General features: G+C 44.4%; 1 protein-coding gene across 2 annotated transcripts in view; it reads right to left on the bottom strand.

Moving 5' to 3' along the window:
• SYNRG (synergin gamma) overlaps window positions 1–15,396 on the bottom strand; it is a 155,267-nt gene that overhangs the window by 123,972 nt on the left and 15,899 nt on the right. For both annotated transcript variants that reach the window (XM_082245237.1, XM_082245238.1), the window contains exons 4-5: window positions 11,273–11,403; window positions 3,489–3,594 (exon numbers count right to left, since the gene is read on the bottom strand). In XM_082245237.1, the coding sequence (XP_082101363.1) occupies window positions 3,489–3,594; window positions 11,273–11,403 (237 nt within the window). The remainder of the gene's footprint in view (window positions 1–3,488; window positions 3,595–11,272; window positions 11,404–15,396) is intronic.

The following is a 15,396-nucleotide window of genomic DNA, read 5'->3' as shown; positions in this document are numbered from 1 at the left end:
ACCTACAGGTAAGCCTTATTATAGGCTTACCTGTAGGTAAAAGTAAAAAATAAATAAATAAATATCGGTGTATCACCTCTATAAAGACTAGGCCTTTTTCTGACACTTGTTGCTTACAAGTTAAAATCAGTATTTTTTGCTAGAGAATTACTTAGAACCCCCAAACATTTTACACACATTATATATATATATATATATATATATATATATATATATATATATATATAATTAGTGATATTTGGGGTGATAGCTCCAAGGGATCACGTGCACAAGCGGGGGAAAACTTAAAGAAATGGTTTATTTTCTTCCATAATAGAAATAAAGCTTCCATCAGAAAACAGTTCAGAAAACAGGCATAACTTAAAAGTCTGCTTAACTTCATCATAAATGGAAATTATAAAAACAATACCGGCTTTTGGCAGGGGTATTTACCCCAGGTATGTAGTCCCAAGCAGTAGCTTGTTTCCAGCCACCATGCCGCACACAAACACACTTGTTTTTAGCAGCTCAGTCTCCCAGGTGTATGTCCAGCTCCTACTCTCCACCCCCCCCACTGACACTACTTCCTGTCTTTAAGAGCTGGTCCATCCAGAACCCAACCTCTATGACCTCCACAATAAATATATATTTTTTTTTTAGCAGAGACCCTAGAGAATAAAATGACAATCATTGCAATCTTTTATGTCACACTGTATTAGCGCCAAAGTCTTTCAAATGCAGTTTTTTTGGGGGGGGGGGGGGGGGAGGAAAAAAAAAAAACACTATTGAATTAAAAAAAAAAAAAAAAAAAAAAAAAAAAAAACTGAACAGTAAAGCCAACCCAATTTTTTGGTGTAATGTAAAAGATTAGGTTACACCGAGAATTGTGATCTTTATTCTGAGCAAAAAAAAAAATAAAAAATTGCGATTCTCATTTTATCCAGAATCGTGCAGTTCAACAAATACTGTGTGTGTGTGTGTGTGTGTGTGTGTGTGCGAGACACTTTGCTACAATGTAAAGTAGTGAGAGTGTACAGCTTGTATAAGGGCCCTTTCACACGGGCGATCCGATCAGATCCGCCTGTCCGTTTTTTAGGCGGATCTGATCGGATCCTCCATGCAGCTCTATGGGGCAGCGGATGTCAGCGGAGACACCTCCGCTGACACCCGCTGCCATCCGTAACCGATCCTGTCCGTGAAATCTGGACAGATGGAAACCCTATTTTTCCATCCGTTCAGTGATCGGATGAGAGCAGACAGGCGGTCCGCTCTCATCCGATCCCCCATAGAGGGCAGCGGGGGCTGAGACACCTCCCTCTCCACACTGCAAGCGGAGACGGAGCTGTCATCCGCCGGCTCAGCGGGGATCGATCCTCGCTGAGCAACAAGGATCTGCCTACGGAGGCAGACCGTGTGAAAGAGGCCTAACAGTGTAAATTTGTCTGTCCCCTCAAAATAACTCAGACTAAAGATGATGCACAAGAAGGCCCGCAAACAGTTTGCTAAAGCCAAGCAGACTAAGGACATGGATTACTGGAACCATGTCCTGTCGTCGATAAATCCAAGATAAACTTATTTGGTTCAAGCGTGTGTCAAGCGTGTGTGGTGGCAACCAGGTGAGGAGTACAAAGACAAGTGTGTCTAGCCTACAGTCAAGCATGATGGTGGGAGTGTCATGGTCTAGGGTTGCATGAGTGCTTCTGGCACTGGGGAGCTACAATTCATTGAGGGAACCATGAATGTCAACAAGTACTGGGACAAAATGAAGCAGAGTATGATCCCCTCCCTTCGAAGACTGGGCTGCAGGGCAGTATTCCAACATAACGACCCAAAACACACCTCCAAGATGACCACTACCTTGCTAAAGAAGCTGAGGGTAAAGGTCATGGACTGGTCAAGCATGTCTCCAGACCTAAATCCTTTTGAGCATCTGTGGGGCATCCTCAAACGGAAGGTGGAGCAGTGCAAGGTCTCCCAACATCCACCAGCTCCGTGATGTCATCATGGAAGAGTGGAAGAGGACTCCAGCGGCAACCTGTGAAGCTGTGGTGAACTCCATGCCCAAGAGGGTTAAGGCAGTGCAGGAAAATATTGACATTTTGGGCCCAATTCGGACATTTTCACTTAGGGGTGTACTCACTTTTGTGGTCAGCGGTTTAGACAATAATGGCTGCGTGTTGAGTTATTTTGAGGGGACAGCCAATTAACACTGTTATACAAGCTGTACACTCACTACTTTACATTGTAGCAAAGTGTAATTTTTCAGTGTTGTCACATGAAAATATGTAGTAAAATATTTACAAAAATGTGAGGGGTGTATTCACTTTTGTGAGATAGTGTGAGAGAGAGTGTGTGAGTGTGTGTGTATACATACATATATATATAAAAATAAATAATGAAAGGGTCCCCCATCCCACCGTGGTTACGCGCTAATGTGAATGCATTTGTTACTCCCGCACGCACCACATGTGAGGTATTGTAGGGAACGTCAGAACGAGAGCAATAATTCCATCACCAGACATCCTGTGCAACTGTAAACTGGTAACGTGTAAAAGAGTGTAAAGTGTTGCCTATGGAGAATTTTAAGCATTGTAGTTTATTGCCATACCACGGACAGACGCAATTTTAAAGCATGGCATGTTAGGTATCTGCTTACTTGGCGTAATATCGTCGACATACAAAAAAAAAAAAAAAAAAAAAAAAAAAAAAAAAAAATTGGGCCAACTTTAGTTTTGGGGTTTTTTTCCCCCAAAAAATTGCGTTTGAAAAAGCGCTGCGCACATTTTTTTTTATTTGCTAATTTAATTCCCACAAAAGCGGAGTTATCCTTTAAAAAAGGTAAAGTTTTTAAAGGTCGCGGCGCGCTGCTCGCACCGCGACCTCGGAGGTCGCCCCGGGAAGTCGGATCGCCCCAGTGTGAACGGGGCCTAAATGCAAGATGCACTTATATATACTTTAATGCATATTAGTTAGCTCAAGGCACACAGCATTTGCATTGAAGGTCCACTGTATCTACTTTGTCACAAATATGATTTGTCTCTCAAAGATTACTTGCTGTGCTTATGATATTCAAGGATACATGCAAAACCTATTTTCAGCAGAGTACAAAATAGTATACAAGACATAGCACACTGTGCAACTCCCCTCTTTAGCTTGTTCTCGCTTTGATCTCTTGTGGAAGTAAAAGACAGTTTGGCAACATCACCTGCATTAAATTTAAACAATATATAGGGTGTCTAAAATTAAAATTTCAACTCTATATAAAATATTTACCAACATATACTGAATTATTAACCAAGGCTTTTTGGACAACAAAGTTCTTCTGAATACCAAGTTTTGACAAGTTTCCTCATTTATTTTTCAGAAAATACCACCCCTTAGCGAAGCACAGTGCTGAAGGGTTTCGCACTCAGTGAAAGATGCAGAACTTAACAACAACAAAGAATGAACCAACACAATGGGGAAATAAGCATAAACCACCAAGGAATATCTATAAATGTTTCACTTACTTTGGGCTTTACGCTGCTCAGCAAACGTAACTTCTGCTTTTGTTCTTCAAACTGTCTTCTTTTTCTTTCTTCCTCTAACATTTTTTGCTGATGTTCATATCGCTTTCTAAATTAAAAAAAAAATGCAGTTAAGAAGAAAAACAGGCAAAAGCAATATATGAGAGGCCACATATTTAGAAAAAAACATGAAGGAAATTCAAAAACCCATGCAAAAATATCATCAAAATTACTTTATAGAAATAAAAAAAAAAAAAAAGTTTCAAATGAAGCTGCCAGCAGAGTCCAATATTGACAATCAGAGAAAACAGTATAAAAGATTTGCATGCGGCGATTGTATAAATCAATGTTATTGTCCAATGGGGTGCAATCCAAACTGCTTACCAAAACGGAAAAGGGGTAAAAAGTAGACAATATTCGATGTATATCTTTCCTGACATCAGCCAGATCCACTCAGTGAGAAAGACATGGTGTATGGAATTGCATATTAAAAACAAAAACGAATCTCATAGTGTAGTATATTAGGCAAATGGGAAACAAACCCAGAAAGGCCACCACCAGAAAAACCCGTGATATCAGGAGCACTCAACACCTCAGTATGTCCTAAAAGGCTGCTTAGCGGACAATGAACTTGCGGACAATATGGGTGGACATAAATTCGTCCCAACAGGCTGCTTACCAGACTCAATTATGCAGACAATACAGGTGGGAATGAAATTCATCCAACTTTCTGATTAAAAACTCTCATCTCGAGCGACACCATAGGTCAGATGACAAAGCCAGAAGACTCGGCACAAAAACCAAAAAGAAAATTGGCACATAGTGTAGTAATTTAAAAACAAAGAATGAAATGCAGAGAAACCACCACCAGGAAGCTAAATCAATGAAAGCACTGTCCAATCAAACTGCTTACCAGACATACTGATTTTAGAGCAGTTAGTCCTGGTGGTAATAGTCAACAGAAATCCTCTAACAGGGTAATTAGGTTCTTCTCCCAGACCACATCATAAGTCCAGTAGTATTGACAGAAGATTCAAGACAATCCCCAAAAAGAAAGTTGGCTCATAGTGCAGTATTTAGGATAATAGCAAGGTTTATTAAAAGTAGCAAGGTTTATTATTGGCGTGTCCCAGGAACTGCAGGAAGGTCACCTAAGTTTGGGCCATTTCATGTGGCCCTCACATTTATTCAGCCAAAACGTGCCTCTCACCCCCTACATCACTTGGCCTATGTTTAGAATGACAGCTTTCCTCTCTCGAGGGGTTAACAGATCCCAGCCTGCCCTGCACTCATGTGGGGACAAGGGAGTTGCAAATGCAGGTGCAGTGTGGGATGGGGCATCACATGGTCAGCTGCACTGTGATCCCCATCTGTGGCCGGGTGCACACACACCAACCAATGATCCCCCTGCAAGAGAGAGAGGCGGAGCCAGCTACACTGCCGGGAGGTACTAGAACCTGGCCGGGTGCAATGCGAGTAAGCTTCAGGGGGAGTGAGATGGGAACAGCCTGTGAAACAGCTGCACCCTGCAGACCCCCGCTGGCACCCCCCAAACTCTGCACACAGGGAACTCCTGGTATTTACTACCCCTTTAAGATTCTCCCTTAGTTCAATTTGGTCACACCCAACTTTTGATGCAGGTCAGCAGGGAGGATGTGGATAAATGGACCCTGGATATATTTTTATAGTCTTACAGATACAACTGGCCCTTTGAGGGCAACCATAATGCTGATATGTTCAGGAATAAAGATGGAGCCGACACCCCTGACCTACTGGATTGTTAAAGGAAATTATCATGACAGAAACACACAGGCTTCCAGTGCTGATATTTCCTTCTGAATTTGCTAGTTACTTGGCTGTGGTGCTTATCTACTGACTTCAATAAAGAAGTTTTTAAAGGGAGGTTTTTTAAGAACAGACAGTACCAATTTAAGATCCCCTGGAGGTAACAGGCACCGTATCAGAAGAGCCACATGACAAACTCCCTGGATAAAAGTGTGAATCAAAGAATGCATAGCTAAAGGGCATTGAAAAAACACCACCAAAGCTGACACCTGGCCTTTAATAGTACCCAAGGCCAACCGCTGCTCAACCTCTCTTTGGAGGAATAATATCCTAGCCACTGAAAGGAGCGTGGATGCACTAACCGATACAAATCATGAGATGTACGATTTCCTCATACAATGATAAATCTCCCTGGAGGAAGATCCTGGGTCACTGAGTCAGTAAGACCACTATCCTTCAATACCTGACTTTCAACAGCCAGCGACCGTAAAGCAGGATGGAAGATCGGCCCTTGAGACAACAGATCTTCGCTGAGAGGAAGTCTCCAAAGAGTAAATCGGCTGCCAACCTTACCAGATCTGCGTACCAAAACTGACAAAGCCAGTCTGGGGCCACCAGAATCCCTTCCACCTCTATCCCGCGCAGAAGCTGCGGCAGAAGTTTGAGCAGAGAAATCGCATAGATCAGCCAATACTGACCCCATGGAGCCACCAATGCGTCTGTGGCTTCAGCCAGAAAATCCCAAGACATGGCTACAAACCTCTGTACCTTCTCGTTGAGCCGAGAAACTAACAGGTCTACATCAGGTGTCCCCCACCGGACACATAAAAGGTGAAACACCTCCGGGTGCAGGGACCATACCCCCGATCCAACACCTAATGACTCAAGTAATCTGCCTGCCAGTTCTCCACTCCAGGTATATGTACAGCTGAGAGGGCTGGAACAAAATGTTCTGCCCATAAGATCTCAGCCTCCTCCCAGGCCGCCAGGACACTCTTGGTGCCCCCTTCACGATTGGTGTAAACCATAAACGTGGCATTGTCTGTGAACCCGAAGTAGACAGCCCTGCAGACGATTTGTCCAGCGACTCAAGCAAAAGCTTTATCGCTCCGAGTTCCAGAATATTAATCGGAAGTCTACACTCTTTCACAGTCTAGGTCCACTGGACACACAGCTTTCCAAGCGCTCCCCCCATGCCGGACAGGCTGGCATCTGTGGTTACCACGGTCCAATACAATGGAAGGAAGGACTTGCCCTAAAGCAGGGCCAGGAACGGAGCCCCACCACAGAAGAGAACTTCTTGCATTTTGACTCAACCGAATCAGATTTTCTAAAGATTTTGGATCCTTGTTCCACTTGACAAGAATACCCCTTTGCGGAGGTCTCATGTGGAACTGAGAAAACGGAACCGCCCCAAAAAAGTAGACAACATCAGGCCTAGAGCTCGCATGCAAGTCCGCAATGAGGACAGAGTTCTGGATAACAGCAACTGAATCGCCCTCTAACTTTTGCAGCTTTTCCGGGGGAAGAAACACCCTCGCAGAGACTGAGTCCAGTCAGTCCCAGATAAACCATTATGGAGGCTGGGAGCAGAGTTTCCGAAGTTGATGGTCCAACCGAACTCTCGCAGAGTATGTACAGTGATTGACAGATCGCCCACCAGAACTGAGTGGGAGTCTGTTCAGGTACCCTAGTACCGCAACCCCACGCTGTCACAGTAATGCCAATACTGGAGCCAACACGTTGGTGAAGACACTGGGGGCGGAGACGAGACCAAAGGGTAACGCCACAAATTGAAACATTTTCCTCTCCTACAGCGAAGCGAAGAAAACCCTGGTGTCCAGCATAAATAGGGATGTGCAGATATGCATCCTCTATATTGATAGAGGCCAAAAAGTCCCCTTGGTATAGGAACGCCACTACCGTGCGAATGGACTCCATTACTAACCTCTGTACACGCACAAAGCGATCCATGGAACCAGAACAATCACCCTTTGCGACAGCAGATCTTGCACCGCCTCTCGTAGATCCCTTAACCGATCTGAAGATTGGACGGAAAGAATCTGTCCGACGGTGGGGACCTGAATTAGATCTAGTAACCTGATCGGAGCAGCTTGTGGGCCCATTTGTGCAAAATCAAGGAGGTCCCTGGTTCCGGACAGAAAACAGATGTCCCCCCCATCCCAGATATGGGTGAGGTCGTCGCTAATGCAGACAGAGATTTGTCCGCAGATCTGGAGAAGCCTGTTCTCAGCTTACCTGACCGCGTCTTCTTGGAACCCTCAGATGACCTAAATGGCTTAGGTCCTTTCTCCTGCGTGCCGAAGGCACAAAGGGGCCATCTCTGTGCTGAAAAATAAGGGCCCCGGTGGTGACTTGCCCTTAGCGGATAGAGGAAGAAGAGTACTCCTCCCAACTGTGAGTCCTTTGATCAGTTCATCCAACAAAGACCCAAATAGGTGGTCCCCCATAAAGGGGAGATCTGATAAAGCCTTTTTAGAAGCCTGGTCCACAGACCAGCTTTTTTGCCACACCATGCATGGTTACCATTATTGCGTTTAGAACTTCAATGACTCGCAACAATTGTGTCACAGTACGCAGGAAAAGGGAGTACCTTTGCCGCTTTTAGGGGGATCGGCACCCCCCCCCCCCCCCATGTTAAACTTTTCTGCACCGATACAATCAGTGCATCCACCAGCGCTCTTGAATGCACATGTGAAGTAAAAAAAAGGAATCATCCTCACCGCAGAGCACCCTAAGTGCGTGGACGCAGACCCAGTAGAGTCGCTATATGATAAGCCCACCATGAGAACATAAGCAGGGGAGGTCACCGACCAAAATCCCGCAAGGAGACGCCGGCTAAAGTTCCACAAAAAGGACCCCTATTAGACCTAAGGGTCACCCATCATAAAGGACCTAGTCCCCTATAAAAGGGGCAGAGTACCCCCATACAACAATGCCCCCACTGTACCCCCCGGTTTAAGGGGGCACCAGGCAGTCTATATGTCCCCCCCCCCGGGGGGGCGCTGCTCCAGCACCCCGGTCAGCAGCTCTGTCCGCTTGATCAGCAGCTCGGACAGCCTGGTCAGTCGCCCGGACAGCTTGGTGAGTCACTCAGACAGCCAGCTCCGTTAGCCGCAAGGCACGGCCTCAATGTTTGGCCCAGATCCAGCCGCGTGAGGCGATCCGTCGGCATCCGCCGGTCAGCTTGATCAGGCACTCGTACAGCTTAGTCAGCTCCTCAGATGGCTTGGCAAGATACCCGGACAGCTGCGAGTAGGCCGCAAAGCCACGGCCTCAATTTTCGGCCCGATTCCGCCACGTGAGGCGAGCATCCATCAGCAGAAGCTGGCTGGCAGGCACACTGGTGGGTGGCTGGCTTGTTTTGGCAAGCCTTTAGTTATTTTCACTGCACTTTATTTTTCACAGTTGTCTACTCTTCTAGGACTCGCTCATTCACATGATGTGAAACGGATGTACCTGCAAGTGAAAGCTGTGCGGTTTTCCTATCAGTTTTCATGTAGGTAAGGTGTGAAGAATGAGCAGAGTTGTATAAAGTACTCAAAACCCATACTTTAGTAAAAGTACAAGTGCTCGATCAAAAAGTGACTTGAGTAGAAGTGGAAGTGCTCGATCAAAAAGTGACTTGAGTAGAAGTACTAAAGTATTCAACATTTTTTGTACTTAAGTATTGCAAGTAGTTTTTTTGAAAATTTTGCTACTCAAGTACTGAAAGTAAAAGTACCAGTAGTTTTGAAAAAAAAAATGCTACTCAAGTACTGAAAGTAAAAAGTACAAGTACTGTGTTATGTAGTTATTAAAGAAAGAAGTCAAAAGTTTGAACATCATATTGTTTTTTATTATTTCAAATGCAGCTTTTATTTATGCATACAGTAGCATTTATTTTCGTATGCGCTGATAATACACGTTTTGAGCTTCATGAAACCTGCCATCTACTGTTCTGGCAGTGGTCATTTTTATAATTGTAATGAGTAACTATGCAACACAAAAAAAAAAAAATATATCGGAGTAGAAGTATTGAAATCATCGAAAAAATGTAGTGAAGTAAAAGTGGGAAGTAGGAGAAAAAAAAATTCTACTCTAGGAAAGTACAGATACCGCCTTTCGGTACTTAAGTACAGTAGTGAAGTAGTTCTACTTAGTATACATCTCTGAGAATGAGCCATTAATGTTAAAAAACAAAACATTAACATGTGGAGTACCAGATTTGTGTCAAAAATTGTCTTATTTTTCAAAACTTTAAATGTAGAAAATATCAGCCCATATCACCCAATACCGATACTTTGTGACCAAAATATCGGTATCGGCCCTAAAAAAAACCATATCAGTCTATCCCTAGTTGGCAGTACAGTCCACTCGTCAGCTTGGTCAGGCAATCAGTTGGCTGGAGCAGGTACACAGACAGCTGTGAGAAGGCCACAAAGGCGCGGCTAAATTTTCAGCCCAATCCAGCCACATGAGGCGCAGACCCGTTGATGAAGAAACATCTGCTTCCCCTCCCAAAAGCCTATAACCACCATAGGGAGCCCAAAGGACATTCCTGCCCCAGTCACTAATCCTCAGGGGGCCGGGAACTTTCTCAAAGACCCCCCCCGTGCGATCCGGACAGCAACAACCGCATCCGCCCCCCCTTACCGGAGTAAGTAAAGCCAGCTCCTACCTAAACCCGGGGGGTGTGGGGGTAGGCTGGGGCCAAGAGACCACTGTGACTGTTAGAGGGGCTGGGGGAAATGGAAGGGAACCCGGGGGTCCAACTATCCCAAGGAGGTGCCCACGTCCACCCTGAGACCGCAAGAGCATTGGGGGGGGGGGGGGGACACACACTAAATCAACCATACCAAGGACAATCGGGTGGTCACCACTACGGACAGACTACCTCTCCACTTAGGGTGGGGGTGCCGACAGCCTGGGGGCATGCTGCGACCCACGGCCGAATCAGGTCGTGTGCGTCCTGGCGAGGCGTTAAACTCGTGGGCCAGCCTCTGTCCATTGGGGCTCTGTTGTGGCAAGGCCTAGCGTGGGGCTATAACCTGCACACGCTCGCAGGCTAGACTGGGAGACCTTAAGGGTCTAGGATATCCAGTCCAAAACACAGTCCGGCTGTTGATTGCAGTTCTCTCAGGAACATAACTAGCTAAAAAAAAAAAAAATTATTTTAACAAAGGTTCCCTTTAAAATAAAAAAAACAAGCTAAGACCGAAGTCCCAGTCAGGAATTAGGTCCTACTCCTAAACTAGGCAGAATCAAATTGAATCCTATAACAGAGTGAGTGGGTGTATGACTTCAAAAGTAAAGTTTTTTCCTGCCTAGTGTCCTACTCCTGTAGGGGGCAGCATAACTAACGGTTAAGAAGAATATGGAGCTGCGTCTGTCAATGAACGATAGTAAAATATTGTTTTTTTTTTAAAATTGTGATTCTTTTATTTTTTTTGGGCATCGTAAAAACCGCAGGAGGTGATCAATTACCACCAAAAGAAAGCTCCATTTGTGGGAAAAAAGGACAACGGTGCAATTATCAGTTAAAGCAACGCAGTGCCGTATCGCAAAAAATGGCCTGGTCATTAAGGGGGTAAAACCTTCCAGAGCTGAAGTGGTTAAAAGTCAGTAGCTACAAAAAGAGTAGCTGCTGACTTTTAATAAACCCACACTCACCTGTCCCACGATCCAGCCGCCCAAACCCCCAGTTCTCTCCCTTCGCTGTCCCCGCTGCTGTGCCTCTTTAATGGCTGGGCAATCTTCTGGGACCTGTGACGTGTCCCAGAAAACTGCAGGGGAGGGGGGGTGGACCTCTGTTTGAGTCACCTGGGCGGTTTGAATGGAAGTAGAAACAGGTATCTGTCAAAACTAGGTACCCACTTTCCCAAAAACTGACATGCCAAAAGCCGCATGTAAGGGGGTGAGGAGTCCTTAAAGCGGAGCTAAAGGATGGAGAACTAAAAAAATCTCTTTAGCGAATAAATGGTACTAGAATATTCACTTACTGTTGTTCTTCAACATACTGCTTCTGCATGTCAGGAGTGTATGCAGGGGCTGCAGGAGCCATTCCTATGTAACCAGTTTGACCCATAAAAGTAATCGGTGTTGCTTGCATGTGGCCCATAGGTAGTCCACCCTGCAAAAAGACAAATGCTTCAGTTTCAGAGTCACACGACTACAAACACATAACATTATGTTGTTGGTGCATATAGTAAAATACAGAAAACAGGAAAGGTGTACCCTCTCCCTCCACAGAAGAGGAAAAAGGTGGACTGTATATGCCGGCGTATAAGACAACTTTTTAACCTAAAAAAACATCCCCCAAAAATGGGGGGGCCCTTTTATACGCGGAGTATAAAATGTGAGGACTACTTTACATGGCCCAAAACTAAGGTCCCCAATAATCTCTCAACCCGCTAGATGTGCGGTAATGTATGTACCGTAGCGGAGTAAAAAATGTGAAGACTACCGTGCTGTACATAGCCCAAAAGGAACGTCCCTAATAATCTCTCAACCCGCTGGATGTGCGATAATAATGTATGTACCATAGCTTCGACTACATACAGTATACTGCACTGAGCCAATCGCGGTGAGCGATGTATTCTATTATTGAGTACAAAGCCTGCTCGGTTTGGCAGAGTCAGAGAGGCGGGCTGATGATGTTACTCTGACTCAGCCAATCCAAGCAGGCTTTGTATTCAATAATAGAATACATCGCTCACCGCGATTGGCTCAGTGCAGTATACTGTATGTAGTCGAAGCTATGGTACATACATTATTATCGCACATCCATCGCCTTGAGAGATTAGGGACGTTAGTTTTGGGCCATGTAAAGTAGTCCTCACATTATATACTCCGCTATGGTACATACATTATTTTTGGGCTGCCTTGGAAGGGGGGGGGGGGGGTAGTCTTATACGGCGAGTATAGCCCAAAACCTATGTTTTAACTTGAAAATTAGGGGGTCGTCTTATACGCCGGAAAATACAGTACATTCATTAAAAAAAAAAAAAAAAAAAAACAAACACAAAAAGAGAATAGACTGGGAGATATCAGGGCAGGAGGAAGAAGAGTAATGTATGTGGCTGAGATGTGGATCATTGTATATGTAAGCTGGAATAAAGTGGTGTCCTGGGATTGCAGTGACTAACTACATACATTTTGTGTATAGTCCTAAATCATTATGTGACAGACATATGAATATGTCCATTTTATAGAGGAGAAGTACACATCATACAATTACCCTTTAAGTTTGACCTCAAATTATATAGTTTTGGTAAATCTAAACACTTTCAAATGGTATGCATTTAGGCAGGCCCTTGCACTACATAGTTGAAGGTAAATCTAAAGAAAGAAATAAGAAAATTGTATAATGCAGGGCTCGACAAACCCCGGGCGCCAGGTTGCATTGGCGACAAGAATTAGCGACCCAGCGCCTGGGGTGCCCTGCAGGAGGTGTCCTGTCCCTTTTGCGCCCCCCCACCTCCTCCCCGAGTGCACGGACTACCGCGCCGTCCGAAAATTGAGGCCCCGGCTTTTCGACCTTCTTCTGTGAGATGAGAGAGGCTTCCAACGGGGAACTGGCGCCCTCTTGTGGTGGCCAGGAGTTTGACAAGCAGTCACTAATGACTGTCTCCACTGCCTGTTCTCAATGCCTGCCCATCTCCTTCCCAAGAGGAGATGAGATGGAAGTTTTTGCAGGCTTCATCTCCCTGTCCACTTACCTTTGCTTAAAAAGGTAAGTGGACAGGGAGTGTGGGTATTTCTATTTTTTTTTTTTTATTATTTAAAAAAAAATATATATATATATATATATATATATATATATATATATATATATATATATATATATATATATATATATATATATATATATATATATATATATATATATATATATATATATATATATATTTTTTTTTTTTTATCATGTCCCTGCCATGCCACAGCCACACAGCCGAAGGCCCCTTTCACACAGGCTGTCTGATCAGGTCCGCCTGTCAGTTTCTCAGGCAGACCTGATCGGACCCTTCAGTCTCCTCTATGGAGCGGTAATCTGCCGCCATCTGATCCTGTCCACCAAAAACAGACGGATGGTGGTTCTATTTTCTATCCATCCCGTGGATCCGATCAGTTGGCATCGGATGGAAACAGACAGACGGTCTGTTTCCATCCGATTGCCCTATAGAGGAGAGCGGGGTTCTAGTCGTATTTATGTGTAAATTTAGTATCATTTTTTTTTTTTTTTTTTTTTTTTTAAATAAAGCTTGGTTGTTAGTTTAAAAAAAAAGAAAAAAAAAAACTGGCCCCTAGATTTCAGGCAAATTTGTCAAGCCCTGGTATAATGTATGGCCAGCTTTATTTTAAAGTGCAAAATAGCTTTAGATATATTTTACAGTTTTCTGTTTCAATTTACTTTATTGGTAGTAAAAGGTCTTAAATATTACGGCTTTAATTGTCTGAAGAATTGTTACTATGCACCGATATCGGTGCCAATACTAAGCATTTGCACGAGTAATTGTACTCGTGCAAATGCTCTGGTACTGAAACAAATACCTTCAGATTAGATTCACATATGTGCGGGCCGGTTTGCAGTGCGATTTCGTTCAGCAGTTCAGATGCGATTCCAACGTGAACTTGTAATGTACGAGATTAGAAATTGCACCTGAACTGGACTGAAATCGCACAGGACGCTTTTTCAAAATCACACTGCAGCCGGCCTGCACATATGTGAACAGACTGTAAATAAAATACTCATTGAGACGCACATGAAAACTGATGTCTCTGCAAGTGAAATCTGTGTGATTTTCCCATCAGTTTTCATGTATGTATGGTGTGAATGAGCCCTAAAATTACTGCCACATCAGAGCAGCCATAGTCAAGATGGTCACACTTACTAGATTACTATACCTATTTCACACGCTACCCATATGGATTCCCAAGGGTTTTTTTTTTTTTTTTTTTTTTTTTAGGAAACTGAAAACTCTGCAATTACGTTTTGTATGGGCATATAAACAACCCAGAATCCGATACAAACTAATTACCAGATGGAAAGAGCTTGGAGGGATGGGCCTCCCAGATTTTCAATTAGATTACTTTGCGACGCACTTAAATAGAATTAATCGATGGACATCGTCATGCCCCCAATAAAGCCTGGGTTCAATTGGAATCCCATATTGTTGGACTTCCCCTCTGCTTTCTACCCTGGATCCCATGGTCGGTCTGCCTGCCCGCCTGAGGTTAAAACGCACCCTTTAACCAGCGCTACACTTAGAATATTTCATAGACTGGCGACTTCATCTGACCTTTTCAGCTCACCGGGCCCTTTGACCCCACTGGCCTGAAATCCGGAGTTTCCGCCGGGCCATTGCGACCCTTGGCTACTTGCCCCCGGTAATAAACATATTGTTGCATCCCATTTTTGCCGTCGTGCTTCACTTCTTTCCTATGACACCGCTGTCAATTCTGCCCCTGGACTGACTCTCTCTTTCTGGACATACCGTCAATTACACCATTACCTGTCTGACAGCACACGGAAACCGGCATTCATACAGCCGCTCTCCAGCTTTGAACATGTCTGTCTTGACCAACAGCCATGCCAGAAAGCAACTTCCCTTTCAAATGATTTGTTGTTGGACAATGCAACTAATACTTCACAACCCCATAAAAGTAAATGCGAATCTGCCCTGAGGAGTCCCATCTCAGACGGACAATGGACGAACGCCTGCATATTAGCACATAAATGCTCTGTAAGCTCTAGACTTCAGGAGAATGCCTACAAACTTCTCACGGGCTGGTACTTCACCCCTGATAGGCTTCACAAATGGTTCCCTCAAACTTGTGCTGGAGATGTGGCCAGTCTCTGGGCACATTGGTACACATCTGGTGGGACTGCCCACGGATTTCGACCTAGGTCTGTGATCTTATCCGTGAAATTACTAGCACCACTATCTCTCTTACACCAGAATCCTGCTTGCTACACATAGCGGACCGCTCAATAAGTACATTTAAGAAGTCGATAGCTGCATTGATTAAAAAAAACGCACCAAATCCTTGATTCCCAAATGCTGGAAATCCACTTCCACGATTAAAGAGTGGCTGCTGACGGTGAATCATATCTATAACATGG

Source organism: Pelophylax lessonae, assembly GCF_965119305.1.
Source record: "Pelophylax lessonae genome assembly, chromosome: 2".
NCBI lineage: Eukaryota > Metazoa > Chordata > Amphibia > Anura > Ranidae > Pelophylax > Pelophylax lessonae.
The sequence above is the reverse complement of the archived record's forward strand: the minus strand, read 5'-3'. Positions and strand labels throughout refer to the sequence as shown.